Source organism: Natator depressus, chromosome 4 (assembly GCF_965152275.1).
Source record: "Natator depressus isolate rNatDep1 chromosome 4, rNatDep2.hap1, whole genome shotgun sequence".
Taxonomy (NCBI): domain Eukaryota; kingdom Metazoa; phylum Chordata; order Testudines; family Cheloniidae; genus Natator; species Natator depressus.
This window is the reverse complement of record NC_134237.1, coordinates 118,348,755-118,374,866: the sequence shown is the minus strand read 5'-3', so window position 1 is coordinate 118,374,866 and position 26,112 is coordinate 118,348,755. Positions and strand designations below refer to the sequence as shown.

At 41.9% G+C, this 26,112-nt stretch overlaps 1 protein-coding gene across 6 annotated transcripts in view; it reads left to right on the top strand.

Annotated features, from left to right (window-relative positions):
* The window catches only part of ABLIM2 (actin binding LIM protein family member 2), a 214,243-nt gene that overhangs the window by 40,354 nt on the left and 147,777 nt on the right, over positions 1 to 26,112 (top strand). For 4 of the 6 annotated variants that reach the window (XM_074951750.1, XM_074951752.1, XM_074951746.1 and 1 more), the window contains exons 1-2: positions 5,770 to 5,860; positions 14,049 to 14,192. In XM_074951750.1, the coding sequence (XP_074807851.1) occupies positions 5,803 to 5,860; positions 14,049 to 14,192 (202 nt within the window). In that variant the 5' untranslated portion in view covers positions 5,770 to 5,802. Of the gene's footprint in view, positions 1 to 5,584; positions 5,745 to 5,769; positions 5,861 to 14,048; positions 14,193 to 26,112 lie in introns of those variants that run through there. The other 2 variants (XM_074951748.1, XM_074951747.1) reach the window with 2 other exon arrangements.

Below are 26,112 nucleotides of genomic sequence, written 5' to 3'. Positions count from 1 at the left end.
TTCAAAGGGACTACTCATGTGCGTAATGGGAGGAAGGATATGGTCCAGTGCCGGTAGCACATAAATATTTAACACTATAAAGTCATACTGCCTTAGAATTTTAAAGTCAATTACGTCAGCTGCATTTACTACCTGCTAGTGTGTATATAACTATAAATTATAGTTTAGAAATTGAATAATTCTAAAACCAAAGAGATGAGGTAAATTATAAATGTCATTCAACTGTTCCTGGTAGTGAGTTCAGTTACTCGCTGTGTCAGTCAGAAGCAGAAGTGGTCTCAAGCTGCAACTTTCTGATCTGGACCTGAATCTGATTTTGAACACCCAAAAATTCTGGGTAGGAGGTGGGATTTTTGTTTCTGCTGTTCTGGTTTCAGCCCATTGTCAGTCAGAGGCTGCCTAAATTTACAGATGACAGGTCAGTCTTGTTTCAGTTTACTGAAGTGTTTACCGCTGAGAGATTGTTTTACAGCAAGACTTTCTTTATCATTATTGTAAAAGGAAGCTTACAAGAAGTGGAAACTGGGACAGATGACTAAGGAGGAGTATAAAATTATCGATTGAGCATGCAGGGGTGTAATCAGGAAGGCCAAAGCACAATTGGAGTTGTGGCTCGCAAGGGATGTGAAAGGGTAACAAGAAGGTCAGGGAAAGTGTGGGACCCTTACTGAAGGGGGGAGGTAATCTAGTGACAGATGATGTGGAAAAAGCTGAAGTACTCAATGCTTTTTTTTGCCTTGGTCTTCACAGACAAGGTCAGTTCCCAGACTGCTGCACTGGGCAGCACAGTATGGGGAGGAGGTGAGCAGCCCTCAGTGGTGAAGAACAGGTTAAGGACTATTTAGAAAACTGGACATGCACAAATCCATGGGGCTGGATGCATTGGTGCTGAGGGAGTTGGCTGATGTGATTGCAGAGCCATTAGCTATTATCTTTGAAAACTCGTGGTGATTGGTGGAGGTCCCGGATGACTAGAAAAAGGCAAACATAGTGCCTGTCTTTAAAAAAGGGAAGAAGGAGAATCCGGGGAACTACAGACCAGTCAGCCTCACCTCAGTCCCCGAAAAATCGTGGAGCAGGTCCTCAAGGAATCTATTGTGGAGCACTTGGAGAAGAAGGTGATCAGGAACAGTCACCATGGATTCACCAAGGGCAAGTCATGCCTGACCAACCTGATTGGCTCTGTGGATATGGGAAAAGCGATGGACATGATATATCTTGACTTCAGCAAAGCTTTTGATATGGTCTCCCACAGTATTCTTTCCAGCAAGTTAAAAAAGTATGGATTGGATGAATGGACTATACAGTGGATAGAAAGCTGGTTAGATCGTTGGGCTCAATGGGTAGTGATCAACGGCTTGATGTTTAGTTAACAGCCGGGTGTCAAGCGGTGTGCCCCAGGGGTCAGTCCTGGGGCCAGTTTTGTTCAACATCTTCATTAATGATCTGGATGATGGGATGGATTGCACTCTCAGCAAGTTTGTGGGTGACGCTAAGCTGGGGGGAGAGGTAGATATGCTGGAGGGTAGGGATAGGGTCTAGAGTGACCTAGACAAATTGGAGGAGTGGGCCAAAAGAAATCTGATGAGGTTCAACAAGGACAAGTGCAGAATCCTGCACTTAGGACGGAAGAATCCCATGCACTGCTACAGTCTGGGGACCGACTGGCTAAGTGGCAGCTCCGCAGAAAAGGACCTGGGGATTACAGTGGACAAGAAGCTGGATATGAGTCAACAGTATGCCCATTTTGCCAAGAAGGCTAATGGCATATTGGGCTGCATTAGTAGAAGCATTGCCAGCAGATCGAGGGAAGTGATTATTCCCCCTGTTTGGCCCTGGTGAGGCCACATCTGGAGTATTGCGTCCAGTTTTGGGCCCCCCACTACAGAAAGGATGTGGACAAATTGAAGAGAGTCCAGTGGAGGGCAACGAAAATGATTAGGGGGCTGGGGCCCATGACTTATGAGGAGAAGATGAGGAAACTGGGCTTATTTAGTCTGCAGTAGAGAAAAGTGAGGGGGGGATTTGATAGCAGCCTTCAACTACCTGAACGGGGGTTCCAAGGAAGATGGAGCTAGGCTGTTCTCAGTGGTAGCAGATGACAAAACAAGGAGCCAGGAACCCTGGCCGGAATGATTTAGTTGGGGTTGGTCCTGCTTTGAGCATAGGGTTGGACTAGATGACTGCCTGCGGCCTCTTCCAACCCTAATCTTCTGTGATTCTGTGATAACAGTTGTTCTATTCCCTGCAGTCAGTATTGGACTAACAAAACAATATGCTTTACTCTGTTTCCATTAATAACTGATGAAATCATGGATATTTCCTGTAAATAATATATCAAAGGGAAACATTTTCAAGGGGCTTCTCCCTTTGTTAGAATTTCTCATTTCCATCTAGTGCACTGGGATTTCTGCAGTATCTAAGAACTATCAGCTGTTCCTACCAGGATGTCAAGAAATGTCCTTTTTCTCGATCACACATTCATAGATTAAAAAACCAGAAGGGACCACTGGGATAATCTCGTCTGACCTCCTGTATTACAAGTCATAGGATTTCTCTGAATTAATTTTTGTTTGAACTAGAGCATGTTTTTAAGAATAACATCTAATCTTGATTTTAAAATTGTCAGTGATGAAGAATCCACCACAACCATTGGTAATTTATTCCCAGTGGTTAATCATAATTATATAGGTACTGTGTATATATGAAGGATGGGGGTGTTGTTTTGTTTTTAGGTTTTTTGTTTTTTTTTAAATGCCATTCATTCATTCATTGATAAAATAATGTCTAGAAACTTACCAAGACAGATTGACCTAAATAGTAATGGCATATATTTTGTCGATTAATCGCAGTTAACTCAAGAGATTAACTCAAAAAAATTAATTGCGATTAAAAAATAAATTGTGATTAATTGCACTGTTAAACAATAGAATATCAATTGAACTTTATTAAATATTTTTGGATGTTTTTCTACATTTTCAAATATATTGATTTCTAGTACAATACAGAATACCAAGTGTACAGTGCTCACTTTATATTGTTATTTTTTATTACAAATATTTTCACTGTAAAAATGAAACAAAAGAAATAGTATTTTTAAATTCACCGCATGCAAGTACTATAGTGCAATCCCTGTATCGTGAAAGTGTAACTTACAAATGTAGATTTTTTGTTTGTTTGTTTACATAACTGCACTCAAAAACAAGCTAATATAAAACTTTAGGGCCTACAAGTCCATTCAGTCCTATTTCTTGTTCAGCTGATTGCCAAGACAAAAAAAGTTTGTTTACATTTACGGGAGATGTTGCTGCCTGCTTCTTATTTACAATGTCACCTGAAAGTGAGAACAGGCATTCACAGGGCACCGTCGTAGCTGGCGTCACAAGATACTTACGTGCCAGATGCGCTAAAGATTCATAGGTCTCGTCATGCTTCAACCACCATTCCAGAGGACATGCTTCCATGCTGATGATGATCTTGGAAAAAAAATGCGCTAATTAAATTTGTGACTGAACTCCTTCGGGGAGAATTGTATGTCTCCTGCTCTGTTCTACCTGCCTTCTGCCATATATTTCATGTTATAGCAGTTTCAGATGATGACCCAGCACATATTCGTTTTAAGAACACTTTCACAGCAGATTTGACAAACCGCAAAGAAGGTACCAGTGTAAGATTTCTAAAAATAGACAAAAAAGAAAATCAACCTTCTGGTGGCATCTGACTCAGATGATGAAAATGAACATGCGTCAGTCTGCTCTGCTTTGGATCGTTATCTAGCAGAACCCGTCACCAGCATGGACCCATGTCCTCTGGAATGGTGGTTGAAGCATGAAGAGACCTATGAATCTTTAGCGCATCTGGCACGTAAATATCTTGTGATGCCAGCTACAACGGTGCCCTGTGAATGCCTGTTCTCACTTTCAGGTGACATTGTAAATAAGAAGCAGGCAGCAATATCTCCCGTAAATGTAAACAAACTTTTTTTGTCTTGGCGATCGGCTGAACAAGAAATAGGACTGAATGGACTTGTAGACCCTAACGTTTTACATTGGCTTGTTTTTGAGTGGAGTTATGTAACAACAAAAATCTACATTTGTAAGTTACACTTTCACGATAAAGAGATTGCACTACAGTACTTGTATGAGGTGAATTGAAAAATACTATTTCTATAGTACTATTTCACACATAGTACTATCGATTTCTGGTTGCCAGACGATTTTTGAACACAGCCTCCCTCTGGAATTCTAGGAATTATAAAGAAAAAGCAACCTTTACGGCAAGATGCCACCACTATGCTAATATTCAGTAGTTAGTTACTCCGCTAGCAGCTCCATTTATTTCAAAGGGACTACTCATGAAGTAAGGTACTGCTCATCATGAGTAAGGGTGTCTGGTGTGTGTGTGTGTGTGTAGAGAAAAGGGAGTTCTACCAGCTTCCCTAGCAGGCCCTTTATACCAGGTGGCTCCCTAAAAAGTCTGCTGGAACGGAATGGCACGGAGTGCTGCTTGAAGAGTTAGTTATGCATCCTGCCCCCTGAGTACATTAGGGTAGTTCCTACTGGGTGTTGGGAAGTATATGTGTACATGTTTGGAAGAGGCAGGGATACTGGCTAACAGGAGAAGTTTTGCAGGTTTCCCATTCATGCCAACAACCGCAGCCCATGTTGTCTTTGTGGCCATGAATTTCACAAACACAGCCAGTCCCAAACTCAAGTTGATTAGAGGTTTAGTCCAAGTGTTCTGCTCCTCTCTTTTTACTCGGAGCTCATAACCCTTGTTGTTCTTTATCTGCTGTAGAGAGTGATCTTGGTGGATACACACAGTACTATGGTTTGCATAATGCTGTGCTGTTATGAGTTGGGTGAAACCTTCTTAGTGGTCAAGTTAAAACCTTGCTGAGTTTGATGAGGGTGTATGTACCCTTCAGTTAACTTAACTGTAGGAACAAGTTAGTCACAGGCCCCCACCTGAGACAAAAGGGTTATGTGAATGCACTGAACAGTTGTGGACTGTGTGGGTGGAAAGGCTTTGCTGCGTATTGTTTTGGATCAGGGTGGGTAGGTGTGTGTATGTGTGGATAAAAGGTAGACCATGGAGGGCAGGGAGTAACACAGACAGCCTGAAGGAGCAGCTGCAAGCATGATGTATGGGCCAGGGGTGCAGGCGAAAAAGTATATATTTTTTGGTGCTGTGAGCAAAAGAAGCTGTTTCCTGCTCTTTGATTCCTTCTGTGTTCAGAGACGCAGGACTTTGTACATTCTTTGTAAATAAGCAAAACTGCATCAAAGAAATACCTGACTGTCACCAATTTCTCCTCCTAACTGGAATGACCAACTAGATCCTGAATTTTTGGCTAGCTGCTTGGGTCAAAAAAGGGTAACAGCACTAAGGCCAACGTATATTTGGGCCTGTTTGTAAGTGATGGATGTCCTGTGAATGTGGGAATTTTGAGGCCTCTGTAGAGTTCTATTTTTACCAGGCAGTAAGTGCTTGGCTATAATCCTGTTTACGTGTGGGAGCTGCAGGAGTCATATGACCCTTGCCACATTTCTCTCAGGAAGGAGCTCCAGTGGCAGAGCGCCGCTGCAGTTTCACTCGGCTGTTGAAGTACTCTTCAAATTCACTTGTTCAACAGCTGCTTTAACTGTGCTCCTTGCAGATTATAGGTACTTGGAGTGGTGATATGCCTGGCAGTAGTTCTTGTGTCACCGACTGAATTAATGCTGGAATGCCAGATGATACAGGTACAGTGTGACGACTCCACATTTGGGGGATTTACACAAGAAATGACTCGCCTCTCATATGGAATTTTCTGTGATTAAATTGTTAAGTGGATTGTCATCAGAATGTACTATTGCATGTAAGTGTTGCAGAGTGCAGAAGGATGGTTAAATGTGAACTGCTTTATTTTAAATTGTACTAAGTATTCTTGTTAATTGGAAAAATACTGAGTTACAAATTAGCATGACTGTCATTCTGTTAACTATGTTTCATGTTGGTAGTTGAATGGGTGATCCATTTTAAAACTCCATGGCTTTATTTAACATATTAGATGTTTTTAAATCTCATATTAAATCCTATTGATGAAAAGTGTTGTACTTTATGTAGCTACATTGGGAGTGCTGTTCAGTATCCTTATGCAGTGCAAACTCACTAAAATGTACAAATCCACAGTTTATGTTGAAAACTAGCAGAGGGTCGGTCATATGAACTGAAATGATGAATGTTAAAGACATTTATTTAATAATAAATATAACAGGCTTGCTTGCACTAGCCTCCTTGCAGCGTGTTGTGTATCTTGCATGTGAACATATGGGCAGATTTGAAACTGTTTGGCACTGAGCACTTTGCATTGTATCTGTGTCTTACTGTGTGTGTTTGCACGAGCCAATTTTGCATTATGCAAGGTAACCTCTCTCCCTTTTTTCTGCCATCTCCCGTGCAAGGTATTCAGGAATCAGTAGTAGTGTCACATGGTGTTTCAGGCTTACAGTTGTAAGAATCTGGTCTCCTATGCCAAACAACACTGTAAATCTACAACTTGATTTTGATCCTTAGGCAGTATGGAATGAGACTTCAAAACCTTCTGTTAGTGCCTTTGAAGAGATACTACAGTCAATTATCAATAATAAATATTTAATATATCTACATAGTGCAAAGATAAAAGATTGCTAATCTGGACTCTTGGATTAATACATTAAATTACTGTATTTTAGTTTTAGAAAAGAATTGGAGACTTCATTGAACATGAAGTTTGTTTGGGCTTTTTCCTACGTAATTCATTGGACTGCAAAGAAATATGTCAGATAAACTGCAAAACAAAGGATAATGCTGCTTGCTTCACTGTGGTGCAATGTAGGAACAACTGACAAGAATTCCTTGGAAGAACTGTACCCAGCACTTCGGAAAGTACACTACTTGAACGTCAGTATAAAAGATCTCTTTAGGAAGTCAGTAGTTAGTATACAGTAAAGTAGTCAGATTTCAAACCCCCGGAGAACTGGATGCAATTTTGAGGTCTTTTTGTGGATGGGTCATTGCCAAGTGGACAAACTTCTCTAACCCTTTATTTTACTGTCAAATTTAAGATGAAAAAATCTTTTGAGGGGTCAGTTAACATGAGAGGGTTATCTTGAAAAAGACTGTGAACATAAACCTCTAGCTGATTGATATGTTCTGGACTTGAAGGGGAGGGATGGGGAGGCCTGGAGGAGTCACCACTCCATGATCCCTTAGCCCTTCTGTCTTCCTCCTCCCTTCAGTGGAGAGGGAAAGGAATCACAAGGGCGATGAAGGCTGGAGGAGCATCTATGCAGTGGCTCTGCTCTGCAGTCTCCTGCAGGAGAGTTAGAGGGACATCCCCAGTACCCAGCAAAGTTCCAGAGGGTCTCAAGGATTTTTAAAGGAAAAATCTATTTTGGGTGCTTATCTGGCCGCCATTACCAGAGTATGCACCTCACAGTCTCTAATGTATTTATCCTCACAACCCTCTGATGAGGTAGGGAAGTACTGTGTAGTACTTTGCTTTGCAGATGTGAAACTAAGGCAGAGAGAGGCTAAGAGCCAGATTTCCAAAGGTATTTACATGTCTAAAGATGCAGATAGGCACCTAGTGGGATCTTCAAAAGTGCAAGGTGTTTACTTTCCATTGGTTTTTGTTTTGTTTTTGGGTGTTTTTTAAGACACCTAAATAACTTTGGAAAATCTGGACCTAAGGAACTTGCCCAAAGTCACGCAGGAAGTCTGTGGCAGAGCTGGCAATTGATCTCAGGTCTCTCACATCCTAGGCTAGGGCCCTAAGACATTTGTCTTTCTAACGTTTAATGAATGACTGGCATTCCCATCTCTCATTTATCTACTTTGCACTTTCTATGCGTCCAGGCGTGTGCAGTAGTATTCATCACTAGAGCTGCTCATTGGTGTTCAAAGCTGGGAGTGCTGCCTATGTCTGTTTTGTTGTTCATATTTTCATATGAACTAGGGAATGGACATTGATTCTTTTAAACCTCAGTCATTGCTTTGCCAAATTATCCCATATCCCCTCAGCTGTGGCTCAGCCATATTATAAATCAGTACCTCTACTGCTCTAACAACGTACTCCCTCCAGTTCATCTTTATATTTCCAGTATTGAGGTGTGCAGAACTCAGTGCAGTATTCCAGGATCAGTCTTATCAGGGCCATATAGATAGTCGTCATATAAATAGTTGTATGTGAGTGAAAATCTTACTTCTTTTCAATGAGTCACTGCTAATTCAATAAACCTTATTTAATACTAGAATTAATTGGAGCATCACCTCACTCCTGCTGGGTACTCAGTAGGTAACCTGTGATTCCTCTGGCTGTCTTGAGCTTTCATATCAGAAATATGTTGTTACTGGATTGTCACAGGACATCTCCATTGCTACCCAGTGAACCTCACTGTCTGGCCAGTTCAGATGGTTTTCCAGTCACAAATACGCACACTAGGGTGTTTATCTTACACCAATGTGTGTATTTATTTCCCTCTTACATAGTAATACTTGTGCAATACACGCTTACAGCAAGGTAGGCTTCCTTACAGCCCTCACTTCCGAATCCGAGGTTCTCTCTGAGCTTCCTCCTGAACTCCTCTTGATTCCCCTTGCTTCCTGTTTCCTCCCCTCATATTTTCCCCATTTACCTTGTTAGCCCAGTGATTGCCACCCAGGTGCTCACAATCTACCCCCCCACCCCGAAAATGTATAATTGCTCTCAGCCTTCCCCAGGCTGCAGCACTGTCAGTGATCAAGGTGTCCTGTCACATGGATATTTAGCAAGAATATCAGCAATAAAGTTCCCGACATCAGATAGTGCCCATGTGGCAATGCTATGGAAATGTGTCCTACTCTTACTCATTTCTTTATAATCTGTTGTTTTTCTTGTGGGAACATACATGCAATAAATTCTTCTTTGGGCTTTGAAGAAGCAAGTAAGGATGCAGGAACCTTCAGTGACTTTCTAATATGGGTAGTTATAATCTGCTTCCTCATCCAGACCTGTGGAGGTACCAGATCCAGGCACAGCAGAACATCAGCAAGATTTTGGGCTCCATGCATACTATCATCACCAACACAACAAGGGCTCCCTCTATATTTCCATTCAGCAGAGGCTATTTTCAATGAAGAGTAAATAAAGGCGAATTTCAAATTTCATTCAGTTCAGTAATCTAGGAAAAGTATGTGATCACTCAAACTTTAAATGAGAACTTTAATCAGGAGGATACTACGCCAAATGCCCTAATATACTGTATAATCATTAAACTCCAGAAGGGATGACAGCATATTGCTAGCAAAATATGTTGATGGAACATCCTCATCCACTTTGAAGCTAAACTTTGACACACAAAGACAAAAGTCAAATGATCAGAATTACTATATAAAGAGACTGGATTCAAAATGTTATTGAAATGCATGTAAGTTAAAAATGTATTAGGACTTGAATAAAAGAAGCGTTCTCTAGTCTGAAGGAGTTATTTCTCATGTTCTATCATTATGGTATTCCAGATGAAAGAGACAGTGTTTAAACTATATGAAGAAACATAAAAGCGGCAAAGAGTCCTGTGGCACCTTATAGACTAACAGATGTATTGGAGCATAAGCTTTTGTGGGTGAATACCCGCTTCGTCGGATGTATTCACCCATGAAAGCTTATGCTCCAGTACGTCTGTTAGTCTGTAAGGTGCCACAGGACTCTGCCGCTTTTACAGATCCAGACTAACCCGGCTACTCCTCTGGTACATGAAGAAACATAGTTTTATTGTGACCTCACAGAGGTTACATTTCTACTCTGATCCACAGAGAATGTTGGGTGAAACACTGATCAGTTTTAATGTAGTAAATTAATTAATTCCTTTTGAATTGAGAGGAAAATAAAGCGCCCTGTTAGCTTTTGTTGTTTGTTCATTCATGCTTGTTTAAATGGTTATTTTTGAATGTCAAATGCATCCTTGTGAGATTTAAAAAATGGAACGCAAGCAAAAAGTTATAGTTGTTGTACAGTTTGTTGCATACCTGTGCTTTAGGCTAAATATAATGCTTTACTTTTCATTTCCACTCATGGCTTGGAAACTGTTGTTAAACAAAAAATGCTAAGACATCAAAAAGATGGCAAGAACATGCCAGATAGGTTCCCCCCGCGCCTTTTTTTTTTTTTTGAGTCCTACTGTAACAAAAAAGGCTTCTGTGTTGATTCCCAGATACATTGCAGGTTAGGTATTACAGGGAGCTATGCAGAGCCTAACGCACGTTTCTGAATCAATGCTAGCATTCAAGGGAAACCATCTGCATGCAGTAAGTCTTGCTGCCCTGAAGGAGGTGGAACTGTAAGCATGGATGCAGTTGACAACAACCTTTCCATAGTGTTTCTTTTTAACAAACATGACATGAAATTTCCGTGTAAGCATCCAGAGTTCAAGCAACAGCTACAGCCAATTCCAAATGAGGAAACCCTTTCATAAAAATCTATAGTTATTTATGAGACAAGATGTTCATAATTTTCACGCAGAGGAAACATCTGCATGGTTGGCTGCATTAATGTCTTTCTGCTCTGAAAAACTGCTGCATAAAAAGTTACGTGCACAAATATTTGGAGGATCGGAGCATTAGAGTAAATACAGGGAGACAACTTTTAGCCCTGAAATAGTTATAAAGGAAAATTAAGGGGTAATTGGCTGATAGCACTTTTACTAAATCTCTAAAAGGAAATACACCAAATTCCCTTTCACAGTTAATTTATTGGTCAATCTGAGAGGACATAACACCACTGATTTATTTTTATTTTTAAGTTGCATTTGTTTTCTTCTTGTGAGACTGTATGGAAACCGGAAACCTTTTTAAAGCTGATTTGGAATCACTTTGGGGGAAAAAAACCCAACTTTAGAATGATGTGCTGAATCCCCCGAGTAAGAAGAGGGACATTGAGTATGTAATTTACTCTCCCTTGTTCACTCTATTAGTTCCCTGTATTAATCTGTTGCCGGGTGGAAAAGCTACTATGGGTATGGCGAGTCATGATTCAAACCTGTTACAATTTGATTTAATAATTCAGCCCAAAGACACTGTTACCTAACACATTAAAATGTAAAAATAATAAATGTACTGTAGCAAAATTACAAGAACTAGAAAGTTTGTGTTCAGCGTTTCATACAATACTTTGGAATGCCCTTTTGCATAAACAACCTAATAGGTGCAATTTCTATTTTAAATCACAAGATGGCAGCAAATTTTTAATTTGCTCGATATTTTGCTAGCCTAAATGAGCTCAGTTCTGCAGCCTTCATATACTTGCATCTCTTGTGGAAGTCCTATTGGGATTTGCTTGCAGAAGGACAGCAGGATTAGAGCCTTTATTTGTTACCATGATGCACAGGATAAAGACCCATAGAGTACCTTTTTGACACTAACCTAGCAACTCTTCTTAACCTGGAACATACACAGAATAAAGAGTGGGTGGGGAGTTGCTTTTGGGGGGGGGGGGTGTTTGTTTTTATCACAATAAGATTTTACTTGATTTAAAATGACATTTACCTTCAGTGCTGACAATCTTGAAAGTTCCCAATGTGCTATTTACTAAATGTAATAAAAAATATCTTTGGCTGGAAGTCACATAACGTAGAAAAACGAAGTTTGTGCATGCATCCCTAGCATATTACACATGATTTCTTTTAGATGTAAACTTAAAGCTTGATCATGAACATCCTTACTCAAATGAGTAGTCCTTACATGAATACTTGTGTGAGGCTTTGGCTTTTAGAGTTTGCAGGCTTTGGCTTTTAGAGATTAGAAATAGAAAACACCTGTTAGATCATCTCTCTTCCAGTGCAGGATCCTTCCTCCAGTATTAAGTATTTGCAGTACAAATGGCTAGTCGGTTGCATGTTTCATAATAAATGCCCTGCTCAACATTTTGATATATACTTCTGCGAAAGCAGAACAACATCTTACCTCTGTTTTTCCTATTCTAAAAGGGTGACTGTGTCTGGGAGTCTGAAGAAAGTGCCTGGATATGTTGTTTAGCATAGAATCTGATTTGTAAGATTACATGATACTTTATATGAGAATAAGTATTTTAACACCACCATCCTGGATCAATTCCAACATAAGTGGTTGTAATCTTGCTTGCCAGAAATTCTGCCATAGGTTCAGTTGGCTAAGTCCCATTAACTTTTCATGAGACGTAGGCCCCGAGAGAGTTAGGCACTTGTGAAAATTTTATCCTGGTCTTTATTTTGGCAAATTTTGTGATAGAAGAATCCATATTTGTTGTATGTGGCTATGATGAGCAAAGTTACTATGTAACTGTCTTACTTTTCTGCCACAGAGTTGTCAATGAAGTTCTGATTGGAGACTCTTTATCGCTAATGATGATGTAAGGGGCAAATTGCACTGTGATTTTCCTCCCCACACCCCCATTTCAATTTGAGTTTGCAAACTATTGGTTAGAAGCAGTCATATTTTTACTTCTCAGCTGAGAACATTTGCTCTGGATGTCAATAAGTGAGATCAGAGCTCCACTCACCAAGTCATATTTATTATAGTTATTCCTTCAGTGGCTTCAAATGCATTTTAATGTAGTAATAAATTAATCACTGTCTTGGTGCTTCAGTGCCACATACAGAAGAAAGCGTCTGCTGACTAAGCACAGTTATATAAGTACCAAGGTTACCAAGCATGTACCAGACCAGAACTCTGTAGTAATGTCATAGTGCTTAACATTCTTTAAAATTCCCAAAACTTTCTGTGTCTCCTGGCTGGAAATTTGCGATATACAGTATATTGGTGTTTTCCAAACTGTGGGATTAACATGGGCGAAGGACTAGCTGGGAGCACAGGCCTCTTAGTTCTTCTCCAGATTCTCAGCCTTAGTTTGAAAAAAGTCTGTCATGGTTACAAAGAAACCTTCAAACATAAAGCAAGTGCCACTGATGTAGTGACATCTCTCTGAGTTTGCAGTACCCACGAAAAATAGCTCTGAGCCCATTCATAGCAATGGGTGCTAATGATGGTGCTTTATATGTCAACATTTTAAGCTATTTCAGTTCTCATCAAAGCATGTAACAAAGGGGAGGAAGGGTCATCTGAAGATCTGTGCCACTGTTTTCCAAAGAGTTGTGTTTAGGGGGATGTGGAGGGAAGACTAGCCATGAGAGGGAACATGGAGGATGTATAATTAATATGTGTAGGCTTTTAACAGCGCATGGTGAGGTTGCAGGAAAAGGAGGAGTGCATTTGGTTTTATTTTGCTGAGGAGGAGCTCAGCATTCAAACGTTAGGGAAACCTTACAATATCTTTGTAGTATCTTCAGTATCTTTCATTGCATAATAATATTGTAACAAAAAAGTGGAACCAGAACTTAGATCCTCTGGTTCTAAAAGCATAATCACTTACCAGTTGAGCTAAAGGAAAATGTTTTGTAATTTCTTACAGTCTGGGGTGGAATCAGGTGCTTGAGATCCTATGAGACATTAGTTTCAGCAAATAATTTGTAACTAGAGCTGGTTGATTTGATTTTTTTTTTTTTTTTTTTTTGAAATTGACAGAATGTTTAAACTTGTAATTAAACAGTGTGATGCAAACTGTTGGGAAAAAAAAAAGGCAGTTGAATTTTCAAAAAAAGTTTTACCATTTTTTTGTACAGTTCTCTTTATACAACCCTTGATCCAAAATGTTTTTGTTCAAGTTGGTTGAGAAATTCATAAGCCATGTACAATTCTTTTGCATTATTGCAGTGGTAACCTATATGGAAATGAAAATCAGCAGCGATGCTTACATTTGTGAGCAGACTGTTTACACTAACATATGACTCTAAAGGGAATTCAATTAAAATAAAGTTTTAAAAGACCACATCAGGAGCTGGCCAACACCAGAAAGTGAGACCATTTTGGCCCAGGTGTCATGTTCACGGCATGTTTTGACTGAAATGTCAATTTTCATTATTTGTTTCTCTAACAAGATTATCATTTTATCTAATTTGTCCACCAGAAGTTTTTAATCTACTGTATGTTCTTATACAACTTGTCTTTCTTTTCAGTTTCTCAACCACAGGCTGTACATAGCAACCTGGACACACCATCAGGTACAACAATTCTCTGCAATAACTGTGGAAACCCATGCAAAGGGGAAGTTTTGAGAGTTCAGAACAAATATTTTCATATTAAGTGCTTTGTTTGTAAAGGTAAGTGTTTACTATTTATTACTGCTGTTATTGATTTTATATATATATATATATATATATATATATATATATATATATATATATATATATAAAAAGTATACAGTAACTCCCTGGAGATTGTGGCCCCATTGTTTTGGAAATGGCACAGAACTATAGTACAAGACAGTCCTCACATCAAAGAGTTTATGGTCCTAAGACCCTGACATGCAGTGAGTTCCAAGTGCAAGGGTTCACCGAGATGGAGCTTTTTGTAAGACTGGGGCCTAAATAGGGACAAGATGGGAGAGGAACACAGCGTAGGGGGAGGAAGTCAAGGGTAACAACAAAGAAACACAAGATTCCATAGATTAACTATGTCCAATTTGCAGGATAACTTTGTAGACTTTATGGGTCTGTTTTGTTTTAAACATATAACTGAACAAATTGATAATTAATCTTTAATAGGCCATTTGCCTAGCTATTGCCAGTCAGCAGTTTACTGCAACTTTACTTCAAAACACCACATACAAAACAGGTGCTCTATTCTTTAGGCTGTAAGTTATAGAGGCCCCAACTTAGATCTGAAACCCACTGTGCAAGGCAATGTATAAACTCATTGTAAAAGACCATCTTCCCAGAAGAGCTGACAGATTTAGGGTGAAAGGGGAAATCGAAACACAGAAAGATGAAGTGAATTGCTAAAGGTCACATGCTGGTTAAAGGCAGAGCCAGGCTTAGAACTCAGGTCTCCTAACTCCTAGACCAATTCTTTATCCACTAGGCTATGTGTTCAGTTTGTTTAATTTTTAATTCTGCTCAAAATATAGATGAGCACATTTCAAGGGCCCATTAAATGAGTATCTCCTTCATATTGTTCTCTCTGTCAAATACAATTACGTCTTTACTAATCCTGTGGAACAAAGCTTACAGCATGTAATATTCAATACCTGGATGAATCTTTAATGAAATAGTGTTAGATATTATAATGTGACTTAATTCAGTTTGATGGTATATCACTCTGTGGAAGGATTATACAGGAAGACATGTAAGCAATAATACAGTGTTCTAAATGGAACAAATATTTTAGTTACATACTCTGAGCTAGAGGAATAAAGGTCAGAACTTAAAGTATTTAAAGTGGACTAAAATCGGTACATAATTTTCCACGTTAATATAATTATAATATGCATTAAATAGTAATACTACTATGATAAATTTCACTTTCAAAACACTTTTCAGGCATTAACTAATAAGTAGGCTTAGAATAGTTGTTGTTCAGAGTGAAATTGTTGCCTCTTACATAAAGCCTCAGTAATTTATGTGCTCTACACTGATGAAATCCAAGGCCTTACCCTGGAGGCCCCAGTGCTGCAGTAGAGAATCACAGCAGACCTTCACAATCACAACTCCAGCAGAAAGAAGAACCAGTAGTGATTGCTATCGCTCAGTGTCTTCATTGCACAGGCGATTTCCATGTAAGCATGGATCTACTGACACTTCCACCTGCCTGTTCCTAATGCTCTCCTTCTCCTCGATCAGTTCATAGCTAGTGCAGAACCCATGTCTCAGTGGGATGCTGAGACCCCCTTACATGGCCAGCTACATCCCTAATCCCACCTCATGCAAGTGTAACGCCGACAGACCTTGGTCGTCGTCGGGCAGGATTGAACCGGGGAACTCTGAAGCTTAGCCCTGGTCTACACTAGGACTTTAGGTCAAATTTAGCAGCGTTAAATCGATGTAAACCTGCACCCGTCCACACGATGAAGCCCTTTTTTTCGACTTAAAGGGCTCTTAAAATCGATTTTCTTACTCCACCCTTGACAAGTGGATTAGTGCTTAAATCGGCCTTGCCGGGTCGAATTTGGGGTACTGTGGACACAATTCGATGGTATTGGCCTCCGGGAGCTATCCCAGAGTGCTCCATTGTGACCGCTCTGGACAACACTCTCAACTCAGATGCACTGGCCAGGTAGACAGGAAAAGAACCATGAACTTTTGAATCTCATTTCCTGTTTGGCCAGCGTGGCAAGCTGCAGGTGACCATGCAGAGCTCATCAACAGAGGTGACCATGATGGAGTCCCAGAATCGCAAAAGAGCTCCAGCATGGACTGAACGGGAGGTATGGGATCTGATCGCTGTATGGGGAGAGGAATCCGTGCTATCAGAACTCCGTTCCAGTTTTCGAAATGCCAAAACCTTTGTCAAAATCTCCAGGGCATGAAGGACAGAGGCCATAATAGGGACCTGAAGCAGTGCCGCGTGAAACTTAAGGAGCTGAGGCAAGCCTACCAGAAAACCAGAGAGGCGAACAGCTGCTCCGGGTCAGAGCCCCAAACATGCCGCTTCTATGATGAGCTGCATGCCATTTTAGGGGGTTCAGCCACCACTACCCCAGCCATGTTGTTTGACTCCTTCAATGGAGATGGAGGCAATACGGAAGCAGGTTTTGGGGACGAAGAAGATGATGATGATGAGGAGGTTGTAGATAGCTCACAGCAAGCAAACGGAGAAACCGGTTTTCCCGACAGCCAGGAACTGTTTCTCACCCTGGACCTGGAGCCACTACCCCCCGAACCCACCCAAGACTGCCTCCTGGACCCGGCAGGCAGAGAAGGGACCTCCGGTGAGTGTACCTTTTAAAATACTATACATGGTTTAAAAGCAAGCATGTGAAAGGATTACTTTGCCCTGTCATTCGCGGCTCTCCTGGATGTACTCCCAAAGCCTTTGCAAAAGGTTTGCAAAAGGTTTCAGCCTTATTGCATCCTCCGTGGTAGGACACTTTACCACTCCAGGCCAGTAACACGTACTCGGGAATCATTGTACAACAAAGCATTGCAGTGTATGTTTGCTGGCGTTCAAACAACATCCGTTCTTTATCTCTCTGTGTTATCCTCAGGAGAGTGAGATATCATTCATGGTCACCTGGTTGAAATAGGGTGCTTTTCTTCAGGGGACACTCAGAGGTGCCCGTTCCTGCTGGGCTGTTTGCCTGTGGCTGAACAGAAATGTTCCCCGCTGTTAGCCACGGGGAGGGGGGAGGGTTGAGGGGGTAGCCACGTGGTGGGGGGAGGCAAAATGCGACCTTGTAACGAAAGCACATGTGCTATGTATGTAATGTTAACAGCAAGGTTTACCCTGAAAGAGTGTAGCCACTGTTTTATAAAATGTGTCTTTTTAAATACCGCTGTCCCTTTTTTTCTCTCCACCAGCTGCATGTGTTTCAATGATCACAGGATCTTCTCCTTCCCAGAGGCTAGTGAAGATTAGAAAGAAAAAAAAACGCACTCGTGATGAAATGTTCTCTGAGCTCATGCTGTCCTCCCACACTGACAGAGCACAGTCGAATGCGTGGAGGCAAATAATGTCAGAGTGCAGGAAAGCACAAAATGACCGGGAGGAGAGGTGGCAGGCTGAAGAGAGTAAGTGGCGAGCCAAAGACAGGGCTGAAGCTCAGATGTGGCAGCAGCGTGATGAGAGGAGGCAGGATTCAATGCTGAGGCTGCTGGAGGATCAAACTAGTATGCTCCAGTGTATGGTTGAGCTGCAGCAAAGGCAGCTGGAGCACAGACTGTCACCACAGCCCCTGTGTAACCAACTGCCCTCCTCCCCAAGTTCCATAGCCTCCTCACCCAGACGCCCAAGAACGCGGTGGGGGGGCCTCCGGCCAACCATCCACTCTACCGCAGAGGATTGCCCAAAAAACAGAAGGCTGGCATTCAATAAATTTTAAAGTTGTAAACTTTTAAAGTGCTCTGTGGCATTTTCCTTCCCTCCTCCACCACCCCTCCTGGGCTACCTTGGTAGTCATCCCCGCATTTGTGTGATGAATGAATAAAGAATGCATGAACGTGAAGCAACAATGACTTTATTGCCTCTGCAAGCGCTGATCGAAGGGAGGAGGAGAGGGTGGTTAGCTTACAGGGAAGTAGAGTGAACCAAGGGGCGGGGGGTTTCATCAAGGAGAAACAAACAGAACTTTCACACCGTAGCCTGTCCAGTCATGAAACTGGTTTTCAAAGCTTCTCTGATGCGTACCACGCCCTCCTGTGCTCTTCTAACCGCCCTGGTGTCTGGCTGCGCGTAACCAGCAGCCAGACGATTTGCCTCAACCTCCCACCCCACCATAAACGTCTCCCCCTTACTCTCACAGATATTGTGGAGCGCACAGCAAGCAGTAATAACAGTGGGAATATTGGTTTCGCTGAGGTCTAAGTGAGTCAGTAAACTGCACCAGCGCGCCTTTAAACGTCCAAATGCACATTCTACCACCATTCTGCACTTGCTCAGCCTGTAGTTGAACAGCTCCTGACTACTGTCCAGGCTGCCTGTTTACGGCTTCAGGAGCCATGGCATTAAGGGGTAGGCTGGGTCCCCAAGGATAACTATAGGCATTTCAACATCCCCAACAGTTATTTTCTGATCTGGGAATAAAGTCCCTTCCTGCAGCTTTTGAAACAGACCAGAGTTCCTGAAGATGCGAGTGTCATGTACCTTTCCCGGCCATCCCACGTTGATGTTGGTGAAACGTCCCTTGTGATCCACCAGAGCTTGGAGCACTATTGAAAAGTACCCCTTGCGGTTTATGTACTCGCCGGCTTGGTGCTCCGGTGCCAAGATAGGGATATGGGTTCCGTCTATGGCCCCACCACAGTTAGGGAATCCCATTGCAGCAAAGCCATCCACTCTGACCTGCACATTTCCCAGGGTCACTACCCTTGATATCAGCAGATCTTTGATTGTGTTGGCTACTTGCATCACAGCAGCCCCCACAGTAGATTTGCCCACTCCAAATTGATTCCCAACTGACTGGTAGCTGTCTGGCGTTGCAAGCTTCCACAGGGCTATCGCCACTCGCTTCTCAACTGTGAGGGCTGCTCTCATCTTGGTATTCATGTGCTTCAGGGCAGGGGAAAGCAAGTCACAAAGTTCCATGAAAGTGCCCTTACGCATGCGAAAGTTTCGCAGCCACTGGGAATCGTCCCAGACCTGCAACTCTATGCGGTCCCACCAGTCTGTGCTTGTTTCCCGAGCCCAGAATCGGCGTTCCACAGCATGAACCTGCCCCATTAGCACCATAATGCATGCATTGGCAGGGCCCATGCTTTGAGAGAAATCTGTGTCCATGTCCTGATCACTCACGTGACCGCGCTGACGTCGCCTCCTCGCCCGGTTTCGCTTTGCCAGGTTCTGGTGCTGCATATACCGCTAGATAATGCGCGTGGTGTTTAATGTGCTCCTAATTGTCAAAGTGAGCTGAGCGGCCTCCAAGCGTGCCGTGGTGTGGCGTCCGCACAGAAAAAAAGCGCGAAACGGTTGTCTGCCGTTGCTCTGACGGAGGGAGAGGCGACTGACGACATGGCTTACAGGGTTGGCTTACAGGGAATTAAAATCAACAAAGGGGGTGGCTTTACATCAATGAGTATTTCAGGCAGGACTTCACGGAGAGTTCCAATAAGAAATGGTGCACCTAAGTAATTGTTCTTATTGGAACAAGCAGGTTAGTCTGGCCTCTGATTGATACGTGGCTAGATTTACCTCGCTGCACCTTCTCTGTGAGTGACTGCAGTGTGACCTAGAGGAATGAGTCCCCTAGACGGGGGGGGGGGGGGTTGCAAATGAGTACAAAACAAATCTGGTCTATTTCTTGTTTTGATCCACTCCATCTATCTTTTACATCTTTGGCTGGCAGCAGACGGTGCAGAAGGACTGCATGCCATCCACATCTCATGGCTGCTCGGCAGAAGATGGTACAATAGGACTGCTAGCCATCCTCATGTCTTGCCTGCCTGGCAGAAGATGATGCAATAGGACTGCTAGCAATCCGTATCACCTGCCTGCTCACCATAAGATGGTTCAATAGGACTGACTGCAGGACTAAAGAGAATAACCTGATCAAGTCACTCCAAATTTAGTCCCTGCGCCCATGTCTGCCCAGGCGCTCCTGGCCGACGTGGCCGGGAGCACCTTGGACATGACGATGATGGCTGCCAGTCCTACTGCACCGTCTGCTGCCCCAAGGCAAGGGGTTGCTGCTGCTGTGTAGCAATGCAGTACCACGTCTGCCAGCATCCAAGAGACATACGGTGACGGTTACCTGAGCGGGCTCCATGCTTGCTGTGGTATGGCGTCTGCACAGGTAACTCAAGAAAAAAGGCGCGAAACAATTGTCTGCTGCTGCTTTCACGGAGGGAGGGAGGGAGGGAACGGGGGCCTGACGATATGTACCCAGAACCACCCGCGACAATGTTTTAGCCCCATCAGGCATTGGGATCTCAACCCAGAATTCCAATGGGCAGCGGAGACTGCGGGAACTGTGGGATAGCTACCCACAGTGTAACGCTCCGGAAGTCGACGCTTACCTCGGTACTGTGGAAGCACTCCGCCCAGTCAATGCACTTAATGCACTTAGAGCATTTTCTGTGAGGACACACACACTCGAATATATAAAAACGATTTCTAAAAAAACGACTTCTATAAATTCGACCTAATTTCATAGTGTAGACATACCCTTAGTGCATGAGCCTCTACTACCTCAGCTTAAAGCTGGCTGGCTGGCTGTAGAGCAGACCTCTCTCTCTCTCTCTCTCTCTCTCTCTCTCTCTCTCTCTCTCTCTCTCTCTCTCTCACACACACACACACACACACACACACACACACACACACACACACACACACACACACACACACACACACACACACACTGGTCTCGGTGTCACTAGATGGGTCAGAACACCACACCCAGAAGGTGTGTGAGTTACACAAGGTTACTGTGAGTGTTTTGTGGTGTATGTAGGCGGCCTTCTGCCAATGGGTGAATTTCACCATAGGTGATTTATCGCATTGCTAGAGTGTCCTGAAATCGGAAGAAAACATGTAAAGGTACCTTATGACTGGAGTATTTCAGATGTCATGTACAATTCAGAAAACTCTCAACTAACAGACATTGCTGCTGAATTGTAACTAAATTATAGTTGAAATAAACTGATTAGAGAACAGAACACGTGAACCTGGGCTGAACCCAAAATGAATAATTGCCAAAACCACCCTAAACTGGCAGTTTTCCTTGTGGACAGACCTTCAGCTGGTTTAAATTGTCATAACACCAGTGAAGACAATGGAGGTATGACACTTTACTCCAGCTGATAACCAGTCCCTTGGTGTTTAGACCCTTCAAATACTTGTAGACATATATCATATTTTACCTTAGTCATCATTTAGCCAAGCTTATATCTATTTAGGTCTTTTAATCTTTCCTCATAAATCAAATTTCATGATAATTTTATTGCTTGTTTGTGAACTCCTTCCAATTCATTGACATCTTTCTGGTGTCTAGTTTTTCAGAACTGTAGACGGTATTCTAGTGCAGACTTACCACTTCAGTATGGGATGGAAGGTAAAGGAACCGTTAGCTATAGGTAGCACAGGCTAAATAAATAAATAAATAAATAAACTTTACACAAGTTGTTAGGCCAACTTCGAGTGGTCCTTTTTTAATAGCATGACAAACTCAGTGGATGAAGGGAACACAATAGACGTGTTAGGATTTAATACAGCATCTGATAACATTACTCACAAAATCATACCTGAAAAAGCTCATTCAGGTAGCTTTGGACACGAGCACTGTCATGAAGATTGTAAACTAGCTAAAAGCCCACAAACAAAGGGTGTAACTGAATCTATACTTAGTTTAGGGGAGGTGTGCAATGAGGTACAGCATGGTCTTATCGAACTACTTTTTTTAATGGCAGATGATGTTACACTGGGAGGAGTTACAGTTACTTGTGAGCACATAAGTGATATATAGAACCAATGTATTTGATAGAGTGTTAGTTGTGGGCAGGGGAGGGTAGGAGGTTTGAGTGGGGTCGAATGAGGTATATTCTGCTGCCAGGCTTACTAGTTATCAAAACAATTGAATGTAGTATCATATTGCTACATGTTATCCCTATGTGGATTGTGAGTTTCATGAATTATCCAGGTGCCAACAGCTTGCTTATCGACGTCTTTTGTTTGAAATGACACATATAAATATATAAAAATAATAAAACTGGCACCAAAGGTTCAAAGTCCCACCCTGTCTCTGTCAAGTTCCCCAGATAAAGCTCCACTATGTTCCAAAACAGAGAGAAATGTCAAAAAGATAGGGTGGAAAAGCTAATAATCAGTTAATGATTTCTCCGACTTATAACTGTGAGGAAACAGATCCAGGTTAAAGGTAATAATAACAATGCTATGAATGCCAGAAACTCTCAGTAAAATCAGTGGTGTCAGTAATATGTTCCAGACTGATGTACTGAAGATGCAGAAGCATCTTTTGTAGACCAAGTAAAAAATCTAATTTCTGCAACTCAGCCTATCAGTCTGGAACTACAGGACATCTGTCTACATGTCCCTTGCACTGGGCTCAGTACCTAAGTCTTTACTCTGTCTTTACTCTGACAGAGTCCCATTCAAGTCAGTTTTAATAAAAGTATAATCATAACAGGATTTAAACTTTGTGCCATTGAAATATAAGGCAATGCTCTTTTCTTTAGGCTGTAAATCCTTTGGTTAACAGCTATGAGAATGCTGTTTTATTTTTTTCATTAAAACAGTAGAAAAATATGAAAGAGAACGACAAAACATGATAAAATATTGACTATTACGGCTATATCCGTTTTCTAGTTCACTCCTAGGGCATCTGTCACAATAGCTTTTCATACGGTATGTGATGTTAGAGAAATTCTAGTCCTCTGGGCCAACTGCAGGACAGATTGTTAAAAAACAGGGCAGACACCAAATTGGTTTTGAGTTCTAACACTTAGATTTCATCAACCAATTGTACCAAGTGCAAACTCCTCAAGCAGTTTAACAGCCTTAACATGGAGTCACAGACAGTCCCCTTGGGTACTCCAGTCTGTCTTGCCCCCCGGGTGAGTGTATCTCTGTGGTAGATGATCCCTTACACCAAGAATCACAGCAATATTCAGGTTACTCCTAATCCCAAAGGACCAGTCACTTACTGCAGTTGCATTTCAGGTCTCACACCAGAGACAATGCTTGTAGCCAATTCTATGGTAAACTATATGAAGATTTATTAAATAGGAAAAGGAAATTAGAGAGTTATTTACAAGGTTAAAGCAAGCAAACACAGATACACAATTGAGTTACAGTCTTAGGTTTTCAAACGTCTATCGGCTTCTATAATCATCAAGCTCTATTTGTCCTTTAGGGCTAACCCAGGCTAAGCAGCTGGGGAATCTCTTGTTTATGCCTAGAAGCAGCTTGCTGACCCAGCATCTCCAAGCAGCACAGAGATACCTAGTTGCATTTGTTCAAGGTTTTTATCCCCCTCCTGCTGTGTGATCTGAGGTGCAAACTCATCTGATGGGACGAGTTCACTTGCGTGACTCCTGTTCACAGGGAGCAGAGCAGAACAACAATAAGTTTTAAGTCCTTTTGTTGACAATTCCTCAATCCAGATGTGGGGATTTCCAGCTGTAAGAACCACTCATAGCCTGTCTGGTATTGATGGGTCTCCTCCTTCAGAAGGGGCATAACAATTTCTGTTGAAGAGCAGCTCTTCACACTAATTAATATCCCTCTTCAGTATGGCGATTCACACAGTCACAGAGGCTCACAATACAACCGTTCAAATATTACATTAAACCTGGAGCACAGATATTACAAGTAGGATTAAAGCATGCAGCATCTTACAAGCATTCAAATGAATCTAAACACTAAATTCTTTCTTATAATTCTAATACCTATTTTATCAATATCCACCCACAAGTGAGCCAGACAAATTACAGCTATGTATCTGTTTGTGTCCAGCTGAGACACGGGGACCTTGGCATAAGCTGGCACTTGGCCTGCCAGTGTCACGGTGCCATTACAGTACCCTGGGCAACTTAAGTTTGATCCCATACAGATAATCAAGATAGGGATCATCTTTATTTTGGCTCTCAGTGTTTATGGTATGATATCTTTCTAACAATTACAGCATAACATTGAACTGCATCAAGCATTACTATTTAGGAAATTGTTCAGGTGCATATACCAGCCCAATGTATCTGTGGTGCACAGAAAATTTGGTGATGACTGGCATAATTTGACTATAAATTAAAAAGAAACAGAGGGCGTGACTCTTCTGCTTTAAATGATCACCTCTAGCATGCTGTGGAAGGAACAAATCCATACAACTTCCATGAACGCTGCTCTGTAAACTTAGTCCTGCAGTTTCCCTACTAAATAAATAGGGCCATGCAAAACCCTACTATAAAGTTACACAGATGTAAGTGGAATGTGCTGTGCATGGTTTCGCTGTCCTTAGCCAGGTTTCAGTCAAAGACAAGGCAGTGAGCTTGCAACCTGAACCTCAGATGTGGAAAAACAAGGCTGCTATACAGGATCAGCTTTACCATATATCCACCCATCTTTTCTTTAGGTCTTGCTGCTCAATCTTTAATCAAAACCTATTGGACCCTGGATTGCTATCGTGCTGTATGTGCCTTGGAAACAGTAGCTCTGCTCCTCCATGGTAAAATAGTCCGCTCTTTTATATATGCATCCTCCTAGGTATTTATCCTTGCACGCTGGGTTTAACTGATCAAAGTGGGTCAGATCCTCAACTTGTGTAAATTGGTGTAGCTCTGTAAGCCAATGTGCCTGTTTCACATTTGCACTAATGCCTCCTTTATACAACTGTGGCAGTGAAAAGGGGGTCTTGGAGTGGGTATTCGTTACAGCTTCACCCATGTTAAGGCCCCTTTAACGTGACTGGAGTGATGGAAAGCACCCTTAGTGTAAATGAGAATTGGAGCCAATGATTTTAACTGCATTGGATTCAGATGAGAAGATGGGCAGAGCAAGGATAGAGAGTGTTCACTAGAGAAGGAAATAATTAGAAGGTATCTGTAACTTGGTAACAGGGAGTGGTTTGTTTATGACATCAAACCCATCTGCTGGGCTATAAATAAGCATGTTAAAAGCTCCCATGTGAAATGTGAGGGATTTGCATTTGAACATAGTGTAAAACCAAAGAGTCTCAGGTTGCAGGAGAGGAGCCATTTACAGAAAACTTGAAAGTAAGATTAAAGCCCAAAACAAAGTTAACAAAGCAGGTGTGGTTCATTACTTTGCATTCTTGGTGACTGCCATGGAATATCTGTAACTGCTGTTGTTCCACAGACAACACCAGCAGTGTGTTCATTACTGGCTAAGTCCTTCAGGGCCCTGTAGGGCCCCGAACGTGTTAAATAGCTATACCAGGAATAAGTGAGCAATGGACATGGCACTCTCACAATCTGTCTTGAAGAGTTTAGTGGCTTTGGGCCTGATTTACCACTCTGTCGCACCAGATTTACAGTGGTGTGACTCTGTTAATTGATTTCATTGGAGTCATGCCAGTGTAAAACTGATGTAATACAGTGGTCAATCAGATCCTGTGCTGGGATTTTCAGATCATTTTTAGACCATAGCTTTTTAAAAATTCTATAATGTATATCAGGCTGAAAGCTTATTTATTTCTCTGATTTGCCTTGTTTCTTTCCTACCTTCACCTTCTTTGTCATAGGTTTTCTTTACTAGTACACAAGTAATTGTTGATGATGATTAGGTACAGCCTTCAATATAGAGCCCAGCAAATTCTAGTCATTACTCAAGTAATATCACAAAACTCCTGATCTGCCAAGCACTTAAGCATTTGCTTAACTTTTAACACATAAATAGTCCAATTCAAATCCAACTGAAAAGTAAACACATGCTTCAGTGGTTTGCTGGACTGGGACAATGGACTATGTGTAAAACTTTCATAGGTAAATACATAAAAAAATAAGAATGTCCATACTAGGTCAGACCAATGGTCCATCTAGCCCAGTATGCTGTCTTCTGACAGTGGCCAATGCCAGATGGTTCAGAGGAAGTGAACAAAACAGGGCAATTTATCGAGTGATC